At 34.3% G+C, this 22518-nt stretch overlaps 1 protein-coding gene across 1 annotated transcript in view; it reads left to right on the top strand.

Annotated features, from left to right (window-relative positions):
* The window catches only part of XRN2 (5'-3' exoribonuclease 2), a 101187-nt gene that overhangs the window by 57788 nt on the left and 20881 nt on the right, over positions 1–22518 (top strand). Inside the window, exons 20-26 of the mRNA XM_027840378.1 lie at positions 504–576; positions 4347–4430; positions 6190–6287; positions 6365–6444; positions 9699–9755; positions 19550–19618; positions 19713–19844. Of these exons, the coding sequence (XP_027696179.1) occupies positions 504–576; positions 4347–4430; positions 6190–6287; positions 6365–6444; positions 9699–9755; positions 19550–19618; positions 19713–19844 (593 nt within the window). The remainder of the gene's footprint in view (positions 1–503; positions 577–4346; positions 4431–6189; positions 6288–6364; positions 6445–9698; positions 9756–19549; positions 19619–19712; positions 19845–22518) is intronic.

The following is a 22518-nucleotide window of genomic DNA, read 5'->3' as shown; positions in this document are numbered from 1 at the left end:
TTAAATATTATTAGAGAACGATTAGAACTAGTTGAAATTTAACTTTAGCATAACTAATTTCATTGTTACTTGTCTAGAAATTTGAAAAACTTTTCCTATTGACACTCTAAATTTTTGTGTTTTTTTTTTAATCTGCTTTGTCCATGATGGCTTCGAGGTCTAAGAAGATAATCTTGAAATAACCTCTGAATTGTTCATTTCCTTAATGTGATTGTTGTTGCGATAAAATATGATACAGGAGCAGACTAATATTTAATGAACTAAATCCATAATTTTCAGTTTTAAAATTCTGGCATCTGTGTCAGTTCCTCAGTCTTTAAAATACAATTACAAAAAACCAAATTCATTAGTAGTAGAATTAGCTTATCTCTGTAAAGTGTGTTAATTTTAAAAAGCTAAAAAAATCATAATCTGATGAAAGATAAACATTTTTTTAAGACCAAGACATAACATACTTTCACAGTGGCTTTTAACATTTTGTTTTCATCTTACTTCCAATGTAGGAATCCAGTATAATTGACTTCTATCCTGAAGATTTTGCAATTGATTTGAATGGGAAGAAATATGCTTGGCAAGGTAATATACATTTCCTTATTGATCTCAGCTTTAGAGAATCTAAATGCTTATATTTGTGTGTATGTATATATGTGTGTATATGCACACACATATATACAAAACCATAATTATATTTTAATTAGATATATTTGCTTTGTGTCCTATACTTAAAGAAAAAGTCTTCAAGTGAAGGTTTGAAAAATAAAAATTTATATTGAAGAATGAACTGGGATTTTGTACTTAACCTAGGATTGACAATGTTTGATGCTAATGTTTTTCTTCTATCATTTTTACCTATCAGCCTTGATATGTAATTATATATTTTATCGTCTTTGCATTCAATTAATAGATTTTACTCTGTTCAGTCAGTGCTCATTAGTAGGTGAGCAATGCTAAAAAAAAAAAAAAAGAACATAAACACACAAATTCTGATTTGGTGATTTGTTTATACAGTAATAAAATAGATGAAGTATTTTGGATTCTTTTATATAATTTTGAATGCCAGTTTTCTATATTCTTTAATGTCTTTTCCTTCTGGCTTTTTTTTCCTCTTCCTTCTGGCTTGCCTTAGTATCTAGCAAAAATGTCACTACATAATCGGGATCAATTCAAGGACACATTCATTTTTTAAAGTTTAATTAACATTAAGTGTGGTAACCAAATATGCATTTGTACTTGGATGACTATCTCATGTTATTCATAAAACCTAACCTTAACCAATAATATTAACCTTTTTTCTCAGTCATACATTTTATTGGTAAAGCAAGGAAGTAGTAAAAATTGATTGACATCTGTCTAGTACCTTTTCTTTCCTCTCACCATTCTCCTTGGTGCTAATGAACAAGTAAAACATCAGAAAGAGAAGTAGGAGAATTAAAAGGCATGGATGAAACAAACACAAGATGGGAAAAATGTAAAGTTTACTTTATAACTTTCTTGTTAGTTTTTTTAGGGTGGGTTTTTGGAATATAGGAATCCCTCATGATTATGTGAAGTTAAGTTCCAATCAGTGATGAAAGTAAGGTATAAAAACCAATAATGAGAAAGAAAGTAAAATTTTATACACATACACAACACAATTTGTTTCATGCTTTGAGAGAGAAAATGTGGATATCAGAAGTTGTGTGGTATTTTGATTTCTAACTAAATTTGTTCATGTATTAACAGAGGAACTTGGGAAAGAATTAGTAAAACAAGAGTAATTTTTCAGATGCATAATTTTAACAAGTTGGATCCTTACATTATCAAAAGCATGTTAAATAGACAAATGTTGAATGGATAACATCATATCTATTACTGCTCTTAACTGAAGCTGAAGCCCTGTATAGTTTAGTAGAAATAAATGCATAGGGCAAAACGCACAGATATAAAACTTAGAGAACTTTAAAATACTCCATGCTTTCAGTTATCAATGAGTTATTGTAATACCAGCTGACAGTGTGATATTTAAATGCTGCAATGGAAGCACTTAATCCTGAGTTTTGATGACATTGTTAAAAACCGTAAGAGGAAATTACTTTTATCAGCAATTATTCTTGGTGGTTTTGTTGTGATTTTGTTTGAGGATTGATCTCTTGAGTTATTTATGAGAAACATAAGGCTATGATTTTTATAAAATTTTTTACATGTAAGTAAATTTGCTAGAATTGAATACTCCACTATTAGATTATAGCCATTAAGATGTGAACAAAATATGTATATTTGTTAAAATATTTTTCAGTGAGATAACATTTATTAGGTATGCTTTCCTTGAGATAAAGGTGAGTATTCTTTGAAAGAATCACTATTCTGAAAGATGGAAGATGACAAATACATAGTTTCCTAGCATTTCCATTGGATTGTGCACTTTCCCAGCATTATATATTTTGTGTGGCATGTCTTTTGTATTTTGAGTGCATTGTGACTTTAATGCTGCCAATAGAATTTCAAATTTCTTATTTGATAGGACTTAACTGCTAGAATTTCTTTATGTCATGAGGAAGACTTTCTTTAGTGGAGATTTTTAGCTACTGATAACACACTAGATCAGAAGTTAATATATAAAAGAGTAATTCTGTGTTCCTAATGTAACTTCTCAGTGCTGGTTTAAAAATTTATATATTCAAACTATATTTGTTAGGGCCTTTTCTCAGGCATCTACTGAATAACTACTTTAAAACTCTTTTTGTTGGCTAAAAAATATAGTCACTGAGACAGAAGCCAAAAAATGAAATCAGCTACATAGAAGAAAAGCAAAAAAGTAGTTGGGAATAGTAGAAGCGTCAAAATTGCCATTCCCTGACATTTAGCATTTAGTATTATATTTTTACTTTGTTAAGTTATTCATTTAACTCTAACAGTGTCCCTCAGTCACAAAAAAAAAATAGCTCTGATTGTTAAGAAATTTTTCCACAATGTCAATCCTAAATTTGTTTTTTTGTAACTTGTACCCATTGTTTTTGGATCAGCCCTCTGGGGCTAAACAGAACCAGTTTAATTATTATTCCACGAGATAGTGCTTCTGATACTTGAAGACAGTTATCATTTCCCTCTTAAGCCTTTTCTTTTCCAGGTTAATTGGAAACTTAACTCTTTTCCAGTTCCTTAAACTGAGGCTTATTATATGTCATAGACTCCAGGCCCTTCACCAACCTAGTTATCCTGGATATTCCCCAGCTTCTTAGTGTACTCCCTAAACTTCCCAGCACTGAATGCAATACTTTAGGTGTATGTAGTTTCAGATTACAGAGGGAGAGTTACCTTGCTATTACTAGAAGCTGTGCCTATTTTAATGTAGCTAGAGATCACACTGCTTGGCTCATTAAGTTTGCAGTCCTCTAAGACTCCCATATCTTTTTCAGACAAACTACTTTTAGACACCAACCATTTTACAAATGAGGTCCAACATTGAGATTGTGACCAGAACCTCAATCTGCATTACTTAAATGTAAGCACCACAGCCTCAGACTCAGTAAACATATCATATTTGCTCATTTGAAGGAAGTAGGTATCCATTTTTACACTTCAACAGTGAATGGAGAATGTTTTTGTTTGATCCTTCAGTGTTCTGCCTACATGAGACTATGGAATTTGACTTGATTTCCTGATTGATTTTTTTCAACTTAAAGGAAAAAGTTGTTTATATCATTAATAACAATCTCAAGAATGTTACTGTTTTTATATTTATATTAACTGATAAAAGATGCCCGACCACATGTCATATAGTTTTAGAGTACAGGGTGTCCAAGTGCTATTAATTTCTAAAAATCTACTGTATTGTCAGCTAATTAAATATATCACACATGTAATACCCATCTCTCTGTCTATGCATATCAAACTTAGATTGATATGTTCATAATAAGAATTTTTAGCCATCATTTTTAAAGAACCAGCATGTCTTTTTTAATAGATGGCATTCTCAAATGTGTGATCATCAACTGTTCCATTATTCCATAGCAGCAGAAACTTTTACTGCTATTGAAAGTTAAAGTTTGTCTTCATTGTTTTTTGAAGGGGAAATTATGACAGGTGATCTAGAAAAAGTGAGTAATTAAATCATTCGAAATTAACTTATAGAAGTCTTAAGCTATGACTTTTCTGTCATTTTGATTTTTCAACATTCTAGCCAAGAATACTTAACCTTCTAGTTTGAAAAATTAATGTTAATAATGGTCAGTCGTTTTTTAATCTCTCCCACTTCATTCTTGGTCTTCACACATTTTTTTTTCTATATTAGCAGGACACTTTTATTAGAAATACTGATTTAAACTAGTGGTGACAACATTTAGCTGATTCTCATTTTAAAAAACTAGGTGTTGCCCTATTACCATTTGTTGATGAACGTCGTCTCAGAGCTGCCCTGGAAGAAGTTTATCCTGACCTTACACCTGATGAAAGTGAGAATTATATTTTAAAATATTAAGTGATTAAAATACAGTCATGTACTTAAAATTTCAGTCATATATTTTTTATAAATTTGTACTTCTATTACGTTAGTTATGCTTCTAATGAAAAAACTGACTCAGTTCTCATTTAAAAATGTCAGTTTTGATGTTGTAAAATTAATGATGAACTAACAGTAGTTAACATTTTCTTATTTTACATGAACTCACATATAATGTCTGGAAGAAAATCTCAAAATTAAATTCTTATGAAGAATGGACATAATGAAATTATTTGTTAAGAATATTGATTTCTGCACTGTTCCACCCTGTCTGACAAAAGAAAAAATGGTTGAAAAATAGACTGGAAGGTGTTCAGTCAGTAAGCATTTATTGTCTCCTATGCCATATAGGCACTGTGCTAAATACTGGGAATACAAAGAAAGGCAAAAGACAGTGCCTGCCTTCAAAGAGCTTATAGTCTAATGGAGGAGACAACATGTATGAATTAGATATAATTATTAAGTAAATTAGAAATAATAACAGAAGTAGTGCACAAATGGGGTAGCTAGGTGGCTCAGTAGATAAGTGTCAGGCCTGGAGTCAGGAAGACTCATATTTCTGAGTTCAAATCTGGCTTCAGGTACTTATTAGCTTTGTGACTCAGGGCAAGTCACTTACCCCTGTTTCCCTCAGTTTCTTCATCTGTAAAATGAGCTGGAGAGGGAAATGGCAAACCACTCCAGTGTCTTCTCCTTCAAAAACCCCAAAACTCATGAAGAGTTGGACACAACTGGAAAAATGCACTATTGTTAAAGGGGATTGGGATTGCTTTCCATTAAAAGGTAAGATTTTAGCTGGGACTTGAAGGAAGCCAGGGAACCCAACAGGTGAAGATGAGGAAGGAGAACATTCTGGTCATGGGGGACAGCCGGTGAAAATGAAGAATGAGCAGGAGACCAGTGTTATACAGTGAAAGAATGAGTGGGGTATGACAGAAGACTGAAAAGGTAGGAAAGGGCTAGATTTTGAAGGCCTTTGAAAATCAGAGAATTTTCTATTTGATTCTGGAAGTAATAGGAACACTGGGAGTTTATGGATCAGAATAGTGACATTGCAGGTGTACTTTAGGAAGATCAGTTTGACAGCTGAGTGAAGGAAGGAGTGGAGTAGGAAGAGAATTGAGGTAGGGAGATCAGCTACAGAAGGCCCATACCAGAACAGTGGTTATGTCAAAGGAGAGAAGGGGGCATATAGGAGAGGTGGTATGAAAGTAAAACCAAGAAGACATGGTAACAGATAACAGTACTAGGATGAAACTTAATGCATTGTTACAAATGGAATTGTTTTTGCTGACACTGATATTTGTTAAGCTATACGCATTAGAAACTGCAATAGTCCAGGTTTTCTCAGAAGATAAATTTTACATGAATTTTTTAAAATGCAGAAAGAAAAAACTTCAAAAAATCTTGGTGTCTATTATGTGTTTATCAAATTCTTCTGTAATCTCTTTCTTCATAGTTCTTTAAACTGAAAAAAGCCTCTGCCCACCTGTATTTAAATAACTTCTAGAAAACCACTAAATTCTTTCTTACATTCAGAGATCTTTGAAACTGACCATATAAAATTTTTCATGTAAATAAATTGTTAATTTTGATAGTTGAAATTCCTGATTTCTGAAAATTCAGCTGTTTTTATTATGTGTTTTTAAAAATGGTTTGACTTAGCTGTTCTTTCCCTTGTTTCTCTATCCTTTTTCCTCTCTTTTTCCCAGCTAGAAGAAATAGTCTTGGTGGTGATGTATTGTTTGTGGGGAAACACCATCCACTTAGTGATTTCCTTTCAGAACTATACAAAACAGGTTCCACAGAGGTAATTAATGCCAGTATCCTATTTGTTCTAACATAATTATTTTTTTTCTGTTAAATTGATCATACATTTCTTCACAGGCAGTAGATTTACCGCCTGAACTTTGTCATGGTATCCAAGGAAAACTTACTTTACATGAAGAAGCCGTTCTTCCAGATCAGTGAGTATTTGGATTTAGATATTTGCATCATAGGTTTAAGGCTAGAACGAACCTTAGAGATCACATAATCCACCTTCCTCATTTTATAGATGTGCAAACTAAGGTCCACAGAAGTGAAGTGACACATTTAAACATAACTTAATCCTATACTTTAGAGTTTTGTCGTGTTTATTTCCCCATTTTTCTTAAAGTTAAAAAATATAGGGGCAGCTAGGTGGCACAGTGGATAGAGCTTTGGCCTTAGAGTCAGGAGGACCTGAGTTCAAATGCGACCTCAGACACTTGACACTTACTAGCTGTGTGGGGGGGGGGGGGGAAGAAGAGAGGATTTTAAAGAAAAATAATTATAAATTTTGTATATTTGAAAATAGTGCATTCAGTTTATATTCAAAAATCAGGTACAATCTATTGGTCAAGATACCAGATTCTTATAAATTCATTTCCTTACTTCTTTTCCCTTTGGACACAGTAATTCTAGTTCTTCCTTTAAATGAGATTCATGTTTTAGTGACAAGGTCTTAAAATATCAAGATTCAGGAGGCATACTATAATAAAAATCATAATCAAACATTTTCTTTAGTTCAAGAATAATCTCTTTTAGTTGAAGTCAGTCTGTCTAGGTAGTATTGCATCTCATAAGTTACTTTCTTAAACATCTTTCATATGTAGCATAGCTTTCAGGCATAGAAATGATAAAAAGTAGCTATTTAGTCCTGCTTGTACCTGAACAGAAATACTCTCTACGTCATATTAAAGAAATAGTTATTCAGCCTTTTTCAAAAACTGAATGAGGAGACCATCTCCCTCTGTATCTCATTTTGGTTTGAGATGACTGTTAGGAAAATTTTCCTTATATGAATCCTCAGTCTACTTCCTTGGAACTACTTCCTTTTGCTCTTATTTCTGCCTTTGGGGCCAAGCAGGAGCTACTCTTCCATGTGACAACTATTCAGATCTTCAAAGATAGCTATCCTATCTCCTCTAAGTCTTTTCTTCTCCTGAAGCAGCATCCTCGTTTCCTTAAACCAATCCTCATAGAGCATGAGCTCAAAAGTTTTCTCTGTCCTGGTTGCCCTTCAGTAGACATTCACCAGCTAATTAAGGTCCTTATTGCTACAGTTGTCAAGTAGAGAACCCTCTTTTTGGCTTTCAAAGTTCTCTACAACCTGGCCCAATTTGATTGTAAGGTGATTTCTGGTCATCTCACACTCAACACAGTATCACTGGCATTCTTGCTATTCCTTGAGCACAACTTTTAATCTCTTGTCCTCGTACATTTTCTGTGGCTACCCTTGTGGGACTGCAGGGCTTTCTCCCTCACCTCTGTCTTTGTCTCCAAGCTTCTGTAGCCTCTCTTAAGAATCAGCTCAAACTTTACCCTCTGCAGCCTCTAGCAATCCTAGTGTTGTCCCTCTGAGACACTACCCAGTTATGCTCATATGTCTTATATGGATAGAGGGGTTTTCATGCTGTCTTCTTCATTAGACTGTGACCTTCTTAAAGGCAGGAAACATGTTTATGCCCTTCTTTGTATCCCCACTGTTTAGCACGGGCTTTGGTACATAGTAAGCACTTAATAAATGCTTACTGACTGACTTACTAAAATTTGTCGCCCAGAACTGAACATATTACTCCAAATTTGGTTTGATTGGAATTACATTAAACCTGTTGCTTACTTATTCTGAAAGATGTTGCTTTTCATGAAGTAACAGCTGAGATTGTTGATTCACTGAACAGTCTTCAGGTGCACTTGGCTAGCCATGTCTCAACTTCTTGTACTCATGAGGCTGATTTTTGTAACCCAAATATGACACTTCACATTCATCATTCTTAAACTTCATCTTATTAGATCCCACCCAGTATTCTAGCCCACAGGAGGGGAACCTGTGGCCTCGAGGCCACATGTGGCCCTCTAGGTCCTCACGTGCAACCCTTTGACTGAATCCAAACTCCACAGAACAAATCCCTTTAATAAAAGGATTTGTTCTGTAAAACTTGGACTCAATCTGCAGTGTGGCCTTGAGGTCATGGGTTCTCTGCACCTGTTCTAGCCAATCAGGATCCATTTGGATTTTGATACTTACTTGTTACTCAGTATGTTAGCTATCCCATACAGCTTTGTTCAGATATCATAAGTATGCCTTTATTAAGTCAGTGATAAAAATGGTGCATAGTACTAGCCCAAGTTCATATCCTTGGGGCCCATCACTTACAGACTTTCCAAACTGATATAGAACCATTAATGACTTCTCCTTGGATCTGGCCTTTTAATCAATTCTGAATCCATATAATTGTATTGTTGTCTAGCCTTTAACTTTTCCTTCTCTTCCGCAAGAATAACATGAAAGACTGTATCAGTTTTGCTGAAATGTTTGTAAAGTTTGTGCTTCATTCCAGCCTAGTAACCAGGTAAAAATGAAAGTGTTTAGTTTGGTATGTCCTGTTTTCAATGAAGCCATGCTGAATTTTTGTGAAATAAATTTATTTGCATGTATGTATGTATATTTTTAATATTATTTGAATTTCTCTATTTGTTTCTCCTCCTGCCCCTCCCAGAGAATAATCCCCTGTAACAGAGAATTTTTTAATAGAAAAACAACAAAAATTCAGCAAAAACTGATGAATACATTGAAAAAAATGACATTTGTAACGTTCCACGCCAGTGGACTTCCCCCCACCCTGACCCTCCCCACCCTTTCTGGAATAAGTGTCTTCTCATATGTCTTCTTTGGGGCCAAGCTGATTCTAAGTTTGCAACATTCATTTTCACTTGTTTTGAGCTGATCTTTCTATTTACACTGTTGATGTTGTATAATATTGTTTTCTTGACTCTGCTTACTTCACTTCCACATCAGTTCATATCTTTCCATGCTTTTTTGTATTTGTCATATTTATAATATCTTAAAGTAGAATAACATTCTGTAACATTAGAAAATAGAAGCAACATGAGATTTAAGTCGCTCTATTTTCTTTCTTTCTTTTTTTTTTTTTAAGTGAGGCAGTCGGGGTTAAGTGACTTGCCCAGGGTCACACAGCTAGTATGTGTCAAGTGTTTGGTCTGAGGCCGGATTTGAACTCAGATCCTCCTAACTTCCGGGCTGGTGTTCTATCCACTGCGCCACCTAGCTGCCCCCAAGTCACTCTATTTTCTCTTTATCATCCATTGCTTATCATGGTCTTCTCCACCCCTCCACAGCTTCTGTTTACTCATGTAGAACAGGTCATAATATTTTCAATCTTTTTTTCTCCTTTAGAATAGTATATTCTCCTGTTCCAGTGTTGCGAGATTTGACACAGAACACTGCAATCAGGTAAGTGATCCAAATTTTGGTAGTTAACTCTGGTATTATGGGTATTATGGGTAAAAGCAAAGTGGAACTCCTTTCTTGTCTTTGGATTTGACTTGTGATGGTACTGGCCATTCTTAGAACCTTTTGTCAGAAATGAAGCTGGAAGTGATTTTATAGATTATGTAGTTAACATTTTAACATTAGGTTGAGAAGACTGAAGTAAGCAATTAAGTAACTCTCTAAATGGATAATAGTAGTAGAGCTGAGATTCAAACCCAAGCTTTGTGACTCCTAATCTATTTGAAAGGAATTTTGCCAAAATTCCTTCTACTAATTTCAGTCATCCCTAATACAACTGAACCTAGAAAGGGATTCTGTTAAAGAAAACAACTCTCATAAAGCCTGTGCTTTAGGAAAGAAAAATCAAGTAACTACCCTCAGGTAGTTGTTGATTTACAACTATTCTAAAATTTAAGACTGGATTTTTTTTTCTAATTTGACTTTCTTGATTCCTTTGGCAGCCTTCATTCCTACTTATGTTAGAAAAGACAGGAGAGGACTGTTACTCTATATGTTATAGAATTGTTTTTCTAGATTCAAAGAGAATAAATTATCAGAGAATGTCAGAGTTTGAAGGGACTTGAGGACAACTGGTCCAGATCTATACTTGAATAAGATCTCCTTCCACGGTGTAATGGACCAGGTTATTACCTACTTTGATTGAAGACCTCTTGTGAAAAGAAATTCATTACAATTTGAGGTAGCCCATTCTTTGGGATATTTCTGATTGTTAGGAAGTTGTTGCTTCAATTCTAAATCTGTTATCATTACAATAGCCATTCATTACTCTTAATTCTGCCTTCTGAAGCCAAGTAGAACAAGCCTAATCCTTCTACATGATAGCCATTGAAATATTTGAAATCAGTTATTATATTCTTCCCATGTTTTCTCTTCTATGTGAAAGTTTACAGGAAGGGAAAGAGACAGCAAAATCACCATTTTTTTTAGACAGCAGTTTTAAAGCAAGTTAGTCTAGGAGTAAATAATCCTCTACCAACTCACTTGCCCCAGGGACATCACTATAGCAATTGTTGGTTCCTAATAGTGGCTTTAAGTGGTTAAAAGTTGGATGGTAGTGGAATGGGCTGCCTGGAGGATTAGTGATTTACCGTCACTGGATCTCATTTTCTGTGGAAATTTAATTACCAGCTTCTTGGAGTTGTGATAGGAGAGATTTTAAAGTTCAGGTTTGTGTTAGAATAGATGACTTAAGAAATCTCTTTCGTAACTGAGTCTATGATTTTAAGGTAAATGTTTTTAAGTGTTCATAAGTCAGACTTCAGCAAGGGCTGTCTTTCAATATTTGAATGCATCTGTGATCATGTTATGAGTATTCACTGATAAGATCAGAATCTATCCCTGCCTTATTCTGCATCATTTTTATTTTTGTCCATTTCTTCCCATATGTCCTTCATAGAGAATGCTTAATAATCATGCAAAACAAATTCCCATGTGTTTTATTCTTCATCTTGAATCCCTCACACCTCTCTCAAGAAGTGAGTAGCATATTTTATCAGTCCTGTGGAATTAGGGTTGATCACTGCATGTTAAAAAATTCAGTATTCTCAAAGATCTAACACTGATTTCTAAAGAAAAATGGTATCCACCTCCAGAGAAAGAACTGATAGAGACTGAATGCAGATCAAAACATACTATTTTTTACTTTTTAATTTTTTTGTGCTTTTTTGTTTGTTTTGATCTTTGTTTTTTCTCACAACATGACTGTTATGGAAATATGTTTTGCGTGACTACACCTATATAAAATTGCTTTCCATCTCAGGAAGAGGGAAGGGGAGGGAGGGAAAGAATTTGGAACTGGAAATTTAAAAAAGAAGTTAAAAATTGTTTTTACATGTGATTGGAAAGAAACCAAAATATTAGAAATTTTTTAAAAAAGAATTGGCAATATTCCTAAATATTTTAAGGTTATTTTTCTTTAAGGTTGTTAAAGTATAATTATTCTCCTTGTTCTGCTTAGTTCACTTTACATTACTTTATATGTCTTCCCATGTTTCTCTGAAATTAGCACTTTTGTTATTTCTTACAGCACATTATTGTTCCATTATATTTACATACCGTAATTTGTTCAGCCATTCCTCAATTGATGGACGTCCTTTTAGTTTCTAGTGAATCTTTTTCCTCTTTTTTTATCTCTTTGTGGGATAGGCCTAATTGCAGTATTGGTGTATAAAAGTTATGTACTGTTGAGTAACTTTGGTTGATTTCCAGAACAGTAGGGCCAATTTACAACTCTACCAACAGTACCTTAGTGTGACTCTTTTCCCACAGCCCCTCCAAAAGTTGGTTATTTGCCTTTTTCATTATCTTTGCCAAAAAGATGAGTGTGATAGAGAAACCTCAGAATTGCTTTAATTTTCATTAATCTAATTATTAGTTATTTGGAATATTTTTCTCATATGGTAATTGATGGCTTGGATTTCTTCCTTTGAATATTGCCTGTTCATATCCTTGACTATTTATCTGTTAGGGAATGGTTGTTATTCTTATTAATTTGAATCAATTCCTTATTTATCTTGGATATGACCTTTACTTGAGAAACTTACAGCAAAGATCTTTTTCACATTTACATATTTCCCTTTTTATTTTAACTACATTGGTTTTGTTTATTTTTAAAAAAACTTCAAAAGTTTTATCTAATTTATCTATCACTTATCTTTGTTCCTGTTGTTTGTTATAATGTCACCCTTTATGTCTAACTCAGATATCTATTTGGAGCTCATCTTGGTATTTGGTGTGATGTTAGTTTATACCAGATTTGTGTCTAATTTTGAATTTTCCCACCAATTTTTGTGAAATAGCAAATTCTTACCCTAGTTGTTAGAATCTTTAGGTTCATCAAACACTATGCTACTGTATTTGTTTGCTTCTGAATATGGTATACCTAATATGATAGATCTTTCTATTTTTTAACCAGTTCCAAATAGTTGTAATGATGACTTTTTTGGTATTGTTTGGAATCTGGTGCTGTTAGACATATCCCTTCCTCACTTTCTTTTTTATTTTTTTCATTATTTCCATTGAGATTTTTGACCTCTAGATGAATTTTTAAAAATTATTTTGTGTAGTTCTCTAAAATAGTCCTTTGGTATGGTACTGAAAAGGTAAATTAATTTAGGGAATACTGCCATTTTTATTATATTGGCACCCATAAACTACTAATTTCTCCAACTATGTAGACATCTTTATTTCTCTAAAGTAGTTGTAATTATATAGTTCCTGGGTGTGTCTTTTTTAGATGAACTCCCAAATATTTTATGCATTCTGTAACTATTTTGAATGAAATTTCTCATCCTATCTCTTTTTGCTGGCTTTTGTTGACAGTGATGTACAGAAATGGCTAGAGATTTATGTGGATTTATTTTCTGTGCTGTAATTTTGCTAGGGTTATTGTTTCAATTGATTTTCATTTAACTCCTTTGGTTTCTCTAAATAAGCCATCATGTCATCTGTAAAGTGGATTTCTCTTTCCTCTTTGATTGTTTATTTTCTTGATTTCTTTTTCTCATCTTAATTGTCACTATTGCTATGTTTTTCAGTGTGATGGCTATTCTTGTTTTACTCCAGTTATTACTAGAAAGTGATTTTGTCAGAAGTCTTTCTGACATACAAATTTTGGTTTGTATAAAAGGAACTTTGTGATTTTCCTTTGAATTGACCTTGTGTTACAGCTATAAATCTACTCTGGTTATAGTATATACATTTTAGTATGTTGTAACTTCTCTTCTAATATATATTTTTACATCATTGTTGTATTTTTGTCTCTGCTTTGTGTCTCTTTTATTATCAAAACCTTGTTTGTATCATAGAGTTTAGCCTTGGAATTAGTCCTTTGAATGTTTGATAGAATTCACTTGTAAATCCATTTGGTCCTTTGGTTTCTTCCTTTGGGAGTTCATTTTTGGTTCAATTTCTTTTTCTGATGTTGTTATTTCTGTTACTGTAGGTATTTTACATTTTTGTAAGATTTCATCATCTAAGTTATCAGTTTTCTTGGCATAATTAATTAGGCAAAATAGCTTGTGATAGTTTCCTTTATTTCTTCTTCGGTTGTAAATTTTTATAAAAATGTTTATACAATTTGGTTTTCTCTTTTTTTAAATAAGACTAGCTGTTTTTTTTTCTTTTTTGCTTTTAATTTTTATTTGATTTTCAGATTTTTGGGGGGGGTTTCACTTGGGGATTTAAAAAAAATTTGTATTTTTCTACCTTTTTTTTAGTTGCATGCCAAATCTGTTCTTACTTTCTTTTGTTGATGAACAAAGCATTAAGAGATAAAAGATTTCTCCTTAGTACTGCACTGGTTACATGCCCTAAGTTTTGGTTTTTTATGTCATTGTTGACATGATGAAATTTTCTTTGGTTTCTACGACCTGTTACTTATAGTCTCCAATTTTTAATTCTTTCTTCAAATGACTCTTATAAAAATAGGACTTTTATTGCATTGTGATTGTTTAAGGATGTGTTTCATATTTTTGCAATTGTTTGTCACAGGTTTATGCCTCAGTACATGGTCAGTTTTTGTAAAAGTGCCATTCAATGTATGTAAATTTTTTTCTTTTCTCATTTAATAATATCCAGAGATCCATCATCTCAAATTTTTTCAAAGTTATATTCAAGTCCTTAATTATTTCTTGTTTATTTTATCACAGAATATTATTTTGAACGATCTTTGTGAAGATCTTTAAAACTTCCTATAAAAATATTGATGATGACGACGACAACTATGATGATGATGTTGATGTTATTATTATTGTTGTCTTTTGGTCACAGGCTTCCTGGATGCTAGGTTGGGCTTGGGTTACTTGGGTGTTGGTCTGGCCCTTTCTAAGGCCAGACTTTGGTAGTTCGATTGCAGGCTGAGTGCAGGACTGACTCTGTCTCCCTACAGGGTGTTTGGCTTGGCACTGCCCTGCTCTAGGCATTTTACTAGCCCAGGGGTGGGGAACCCTTGAGGTGTAGCCACAAGGCCACATGAATCCAAGTTTAACAGAACAGAATCCTTTTATTAAGAGGATTTGTTCTGTGAAGTTTGGATTCAGTCAAAGGGCTGCACTTGAGGACCTAGAGGGCCATATGTGACCTTGAGGCCACAGGTTCCCCACCCCTGTAACTAGTCAAATATACTGCTGCTCTTCAGGCTCCCCGGTGACCCTCTTTGCTTTTGTGGCTGGGGCTCGCAGTAGCCAAGTGCTGATGCTTGATTGGCTGTCTCTTGCTATGGGATGTGGCTGCTTATGCCTTTCTCTTACCTGGCTTGTGTTTACTCAGAGCTTCTGCAGGATTCTACCAATCTTTTTTGTGCAGTCCTGTGCAGATGGAAGAGTTTGTACCTGAGTGCTTTTGGCTTTCTCGTTGTTCTTTAACATACAGTGTTTGATTTTTACTGGTTTGTTGCAGACTGGCCTCTTCTAGGTCTTAACATCTGCCATCTTTACACAATCCTTCATTATGGTCTTTTTATTTTTTATTCCTTCACTCTGGGATTTTATTCAAGAGATTTTTAACACCTAGTAACATATAATCTGTATTTATAGTGTTCAAAGGATGTTGTTGAAGGTGTCACATATATTCACAAACGAACTCTTGGAGAAGGCTTCCTGTGACCCACGTGCTTCATGTGTATCAGTTTTGACTACTCATTGAGGTTGTAAGATCCTTTAGTAAAGAAAGGAACAAGGTCCCCTGAATTTTCTAATTTCTCCCTCTCCCCCGAACCCTGACTTACATAGAATGTTAAACAAGAACCTTGTTTAACACATAGTGTTACATATTAAAAAATGTTTCGGTAAGTATAAATTAGTTTCTTGGAAAGTGTTTCTCAAACTTTATGTGTTTAACTGTTTGACCCAGTCTAGAGGTTCAGAAGTTTCAACATTTTTATTTTTAAAGTATGTATGAATAAAGATTATTTTAAATGGTAGTTTATAGATAAGCTTGATATTTGTTGATAATTGGGAAGCTTAAAATAAAAAAAACAACTTGTAAGAAGTATATGGTAAACACTTAAGTCCAAGTACATATGATAGATAAAATAAAGACTTGATAGTTCAAAACATTTAGAAGGGTTTAACTTTTAGATGCCTATAATGCTTTAGGGGATATTAAACTGGGTACCTGCTTTTGACAGAATGGGAGGAGAAGCCCATAAGTCCTGGAAACTGCCTTAAAATGAAAAGTGTATTCATTATAAACATTTCAATGTGAAAAGGGATAGAATTTGTATTTTTTAAATTTATTGTGAATTGTGTAGGTATAAAGGTATAGTAAAGATGTAACTTGCTAGCTGGAGTTTTCTCCCTTCTCTGTGATGTATACTAGGAGCCCCAGAACAGTACTTTAAAAGACATTTCAAAGGATAATTCTTCAAGTGAATTGAGCTAGAAAAATGTTGTTCACTCCACTTTTATTTTCTATTGAGGCTTCAAAAAAAGTGTCAGAGCATTTCATTCTTGGGGATATTGTTTAAAGTACTACTTGTAGTACAAATGAAAAATCAATTTAACATCTTCATCTTCAGCATCCTCATAACATAGTAGACTTTACAATACTAGTGATGTAATCTTATGATTGGAGTAGTAGGTTACATGTCAAGAATTCATTATGCAGTGTTATAAATGCTGTGGGTCTGTTGGTATTGGGTATTTTATAGTGTCTAAGTTCATGTTGTGCCTTCCTGCAAATGGAAGAAGTAGCAGTTACTCATCTAAAAGCACTTAAATAAAATCTGAGTGGGAAGTCTTGGCCATTAAAGGCAGAAAGTGTATTTTATGTTATGGGTGGTGAAACTTGTATTTATTTGTACAAAATCACTGTATTTTGAATTTCAGGAACACCTTATCTTATAGGGGAATTTTATTCAAACTATAATTTGAATGAAACTATATTAAGAATTAAATGTTAAGTATAATATTATTTCAGTTAACCTGAATCCTAGACAATATGGTATTGTTTTATTGAAGGGTGTGTGTGTAAACCCTAAATTTCATAGACTGAGAGCCAAAAGAGACCTCATGAGGAAAGTAGTCCAGTCCCTTCATTTTTTTTTTTTTTTTTTTTTTTTTTTGCAATAAAGGCTCAGCACAGTGAAGTGACTTATCCACAGTCACAGAGGCAGCCAGTGGTGGTAGAGCGTAGTTATCTGGCCTTGAAATCCAGGCCCTCTGACATCAGATCCAGCGCTCTTTCCACTACCCCATATTGCATACAGCTCTAAAAATGCTCTCTTCCTCAAGATTCTAAGAAAAAGGAATATTGCTGTTAGGAATAAAAATGAGACTTTGGAGCAAAAATGTCTACTCTTAACTTAAAAATTGATCATTTTTACCTTGCAAAATGGAAAATTATGAAGAGGTTGTTTAGGTTTGAATTTCTGTGAATTGTATTCCTTCAGATATTATACATAGAAAACTTCTTAAGTCATGATATGATGAAAAAGTTGAGGTAACATAAAAAAGTTGGTTTGAAAAGAAAATCAACTTACTGAACTGTAGTCATGTACCATCAACTTAAAGCTTTGAATATAAAATTAGTTTGTGTTTTATGTATCTTTTTTCAAAATTTAGAAACATAATTTATCATCTCAGTGTAACATTTTAGAAATTGCCATATTAACATCATGATCCTCTAAGAAATAGTGGAATTTAATAGGGAAGCCTGTGTCCCATCCTGTTCACCCCTTCCTCCCTTCACCTCCCCCCCCTCCGTTATTGCATCATTGTTTCAGAAATTGATCTACAATGACTTGCTCCTTGAGCCTCAGTGTCTTCATCTGTAAAATGAAGGGTTTGGACTACGTGGCCTCTGAACTCCCTTCCAGCTCTATATATCTATGATTCCATGACTTTAAGGGTAAATAAATTCTTCAGTATTTCTGGAATAGTAGAATATTTAGTTAATCAGTAGAGAATAGCAAGGCATTTGTTAAATAATAGGATTATTTAATATAGCTATTTAGATATATTTTGTTCTTTTACCTAACTTAAAATGGGAGAAGACAAATCTAAGAGGAAGAGGTAGAGAGTCTGTGATACATTTTCCCATTGTCTCAGATTTTGGGAGTATTGTATGAATAAATTGAATACTATTTCAGTCATCTGTTTAAAAGGTTAAACATACTCTTCTGCATATTTAGAATCATGTTTGGAACTTTTTTACTTTTAAGCTCCTTAGGTGGTTATCAATTACTTCTATTTAAAAACAGCTTTTTAAAACTAAACCACCATGACCCTCCTCCCCCACCAAGTGCATGTGATAGAGAAAGTTTTAAAGTGATAAATCCCAGAGAAGGATTGCAAGAAGCTGAATTTCAAAACTGTATGACACCTCTTCAATCTGAGTTTCATAGTGTTTACTGGATTTGATTTAAAATCCATTCTTAAGCAGAATGCTGTGTAATTGTGATCACAATGAAAGCTTGACACTGGAGAAAATATACCATCATCCTGTCTTTGTAGAGGTGGGGACTATAGGTGTGGAATACTGCATTGCATATTCTGTCAGATTGTTTGATTGGGTTTGGTGAATTGGCCTTTTTTCTCTTTTTTCTTTGTTATAAGAGATAGCTTAATTTTGGAAAGGAAGGTGATGTAAAAACAAAAAGCAACGATATAAATTTTAAATAGTTATTTCTTAAGACATCAGATATAATCATACTTAAATACAAAAACACTTTCAAAAGACATACATATAATTATCCATTTGGGATTACTCACATTTCTTCTACTCCCTATCAATACAGCAAATAAGAATAGACTAAAAAAACTGACTAATTTGGTTTCTGGTTTCAATTATTTCCTTTTTGGTATGGATGAAGTATGGTACCCAAAGAGCTAGAGGAAAGGAGAAGGGGAATAAAGGAAACTAAATGAGCTTTGACTGGATTTTTTTCTGAATAAACGTTTGCTTTTGTCATATTTGGCAATTAGTTATCATTTATTCCAGAAGAGCTACCAGTAATGGTAGTAATTACATATTAAAATGAGAACATATTTCTTCAAAGTAGGCAACTTTTTCTTCATTATTGTACATAAACTGCTTGGTTTTATAGCTAACAACTTTTGATCATAGTTAACCTAAACTGTTCTAAATAGTAAATTCTCTAGTAATCAAGAGGTTATTAATAAATGCCCACTTTGTATGTGACACCTGCCTATTATCTATTATACAGACTGAATTTTGTGCACTTAAAATAGACATACAGATCAGATCTCATTACAGTTAAATGGACTATAAAACAAGAAGTCTCCAAGATCACATCCTGGGAGTGACTTGTTAGAAGCAATTTTTTCTTTAAAAAAACAAAAATTCCTGTAAGTTGAAGAATTTTATTGTAATAGGATTTGACCCCTATTAAATGCTGAAGAGAGATCCTTAATATATATGAGCAAACTTAAAGATTTTTAACATTTAAAAAAGTTTATCCTGTTTCCAGGGTAGTATAGTAATGGCTTTAAATTTTAGCTTATAAACATCTTTAAAATATCTTCTGTTCCTCTGTAATTTTCCTGTACAGTGCTCTTGACCCAGGAGACACTAAACAGATGCTGTTGACTATTATCTATTTGAAAAGGAAAGTGCCTAAAACTGTCAACCAAAGGGAGAAATAATTGGCTGAAAATTTAGGTATCTGTGGAATTCAGTTGTTCACAGTAATACAGCCATTTGAGAGTTTAAGTGATTCACAAGTTGTACTTAATCTAGCCTTTTTATTAAAGGGTTTGTTTGCTCTTTTTCAGTATTAATTTTAAAGACCCACAGTTTGCTGAAGATTACATTTTTAAAGCTTCAGTGTTACCAGGAGCAAGGTAACTAAGTTTATTTCTTTCAAAACTAACTAGGTTATTTCATAATGGTAGTGCACTTGTATGTAACTAAGATGTTGAATTTTCAAATGTTCAGAAAGCCTGCAACTGTACTAAAGCCTGGTGATTGGGAGAAATCCAGCAATGGACGGCAGTGGAGACCACAGCTTGGCTTTAACCGAGACCGAAGGCCAGTTCACTTAGATCAGTCAGCATTTAGGACACTAGGGTAAGTAATACATATCCATTTCCTTATATACTTTTCTTCCCCAAGGTCTTTTTTACCAGAAAGTCATAAATAATCTTAGCAATCATTCTTAAATGTACTCAGCAGTCAAATCATTTTAAGTATAACCTTGAAAATTGATGGAATGCAATTAATATGTTCATTTGTTCAGCTTCTTTGATGCGTGTTCTGTGAAACATTTTAAAATTTGCTTATCTGGCCTGGTTTTTCTTAATCTTTTAAAAATGATTTAAACTGTAATCTGTTACTGTGTTATAATTTTTTTATGATTAGAATAAAAGGGAGGCAAATTCTTTCAAAAGACTCTAGCAGTATTTTGTAACTGTGATTGATTTCATCTCTCTTTTATGTGTAAAACAATATGTTAGATGCAGGAGATAAATAGCTAAGAAGTCATAGTCCCAGGAAGACTCTTCATGGATTTTATTAGTCCGGTGGAAGGGAACAGAGGAAAGTGATTAAGAAGTGTATAATTCATCAACCATTAAGTATTGATTAAGTACAGATTATGTGCAAGGCACTCTGCTGGGCCCTGTGGGTACAAAGACAAAAGATAAACAGTTCCTGTCTTCAAAGAGCTTATACTGTATTGGACTTGATAACATGTATGTATGTAAGTATGTTCAAATTAAATACACACAAAATAACTTGGGAGCCCAGAGGAAGCAATTGGATAACACCAAGAAAGGCCTCATGTACAAGGTAGCACTTGAGCTGAGATTTGAAAGAAACTAAGGATTCCAGTAAGCAGAGCATTCTAGCCACAAGGATGGGGTTAAGAGGCAGCCTTTACAAAGAGAAAGGAGATGGAGTGTCATGTAAAGATTAGCAAGAAGGTTTTGGAAAAGGAAATGAGTTTGTCCTGTGCCCGGGGGTGAGGGGTGGTGGTGTGCATCTCTCTCTTAGTTATTGCCAGCAAGATTCTTGCTAGAGTCCTCCTTAATAGGCTCATTCTTCACCTGGAAGATGGTCATCTATCTGAGAGCCATTATGATTTCATAAAGGGCCAAGGAATGGTCAATATGGTGTTTGCTGCCCAACAACTCCAGGAGAAATGCTAGGAGCAGAACAAAGGTCTGCAAACAATAATACTTTCAGTCATGAGGACTTGTGGAAGATCATGTCAAAATTTGGTTGCCCAGAGGAGTTCATCAGTATTATATGCCAGCTCCATGACGGCATGTGTACATGAGTTCTGGATGATGGATAATGCTCTTAGGCTTTCTGTGGTATCACCAATGGAGTGAAGCAGGGCTATGTGCTTGCTCCCTTGCTGTTTAGGATGATGTTTTCAGCAATGTGGTCAGATGCCTTCAATGAGGACAAACACAGCAACAAGGTCAGCTACGGAACAGATGGTAAATTATTCAACTTGAAAAGTCTACAAGCCACGACTAAAGTGGATGAAGAATGGGTGCGTAACTTTTTCTTCACAGATGAGTGTGCACTCAGTGCAGCCTTTGAGGATGCGATGCAACAAAGTATGGATCAGTTCTTTGCTACTTGTGCTAATTTTGGCCTGACAATTAACACCAAGAAAACAGAAGTTCTCCATCAGCCAGCACTGCGCCATCCATACATGGAACCATCGGTTACAGCAAATGGAGAAGTTTTGAATGCTGTGAATATGTTCCCTTACCTTGGTAGTATATTTTCCAGGAATGTACACGTAGATGATGAGGTTGACACACACATTACCAGAACTAGCTTTGTTTGGGAGGCACTGAAGGAAAGTGTGGGAGCAAAGAGGTATTAGGCTGCCTACCAAATTGAAGGTCTATAGCAGCACTTCTTAAACTGCGGATTGTGACTCCATATGGTTTTGCAAAAAATTTGGCAACAGTAAAAAGTTTCTAAATGCTCAATGACCAAAAATTAATTAAAAATCAAACGTAATGAATCTGAGGTGTTTCTGGCAGCACTTGGTTGTGTTGCATCATGCAGCTTCACTGCAGCCTTGATTCTGAACACACAGCATGTACAGTTTGCACTGCGCTTGCCGTCATGCCACACATTACCAGCAAATGCGGCTGAAACATGAAAAGGAGTCACAGGTGGAAAAAGTTTAAGAAGCCTTGGTTTACAGAACCATTGTACTGACCTCATTGTTTCATGCCTGTGAAACCTGGACAGATTACTAGCACTGTGCTAGGAAACTGATAGGAAGATTCTGAAGATTACCTGACAAAATAAGGTACAAGACACTGAAGTCCTTTTTTGAGCTGAACTGCTAAGCATTCACACTCTACTGCAGAGAGCTAAACTTCAACGGGCTGGCCAAGTTGTTCAAATGCCAAATGTAAGTTTACCTAGAAGACTAGTTTACAGAGAACTCACACAAGACAAGTGCTCACACAGAGGTCAGAAGAAGCAATACAAGGACACTCTTGATCTCTCTGAAGAACTTTGAGATCAGTTGTGAAACATGGGAGTCACTGGCACAGGACTGCCCAGCATGGCATACCTGCATAAAAGAAGGCACTATGCTGTGTTAGCAAAGCAGAATTGTGTTAGCTCAAAAGAATTTTGGGATGCATAAATTTAGAGACATCTCCACTCTAATTAGATGTTCAGATGGACTATTTGTACTTGATCTATGGTAGAGCCTTCAAAGTCTGATCAGCCGCAGTTGGACACGCTATACCTTGACACTAAC

The sequence above is a fragment of the Vombatus ursinus genome, unplaced genomic scaffold (genome assembly GCF_900497805.2).
Source record: "Vombatus ursinus unplaced genomic scaffold, bare-nosed wombat genome assembly UNPS02014841.1, whole genome shotgun sequence".
In the NCBI taxonomy this organism is placed as follows: domain Eukaryota; kingdom Metazoa; phylum Chordata; class Mammalia; order Diprotodontia; family Vombatidae; genus Vombatus; species Vombatus ursinus.
This window is presented reverse-complemented; position numbering and strand designations above follow the sequence as displayed.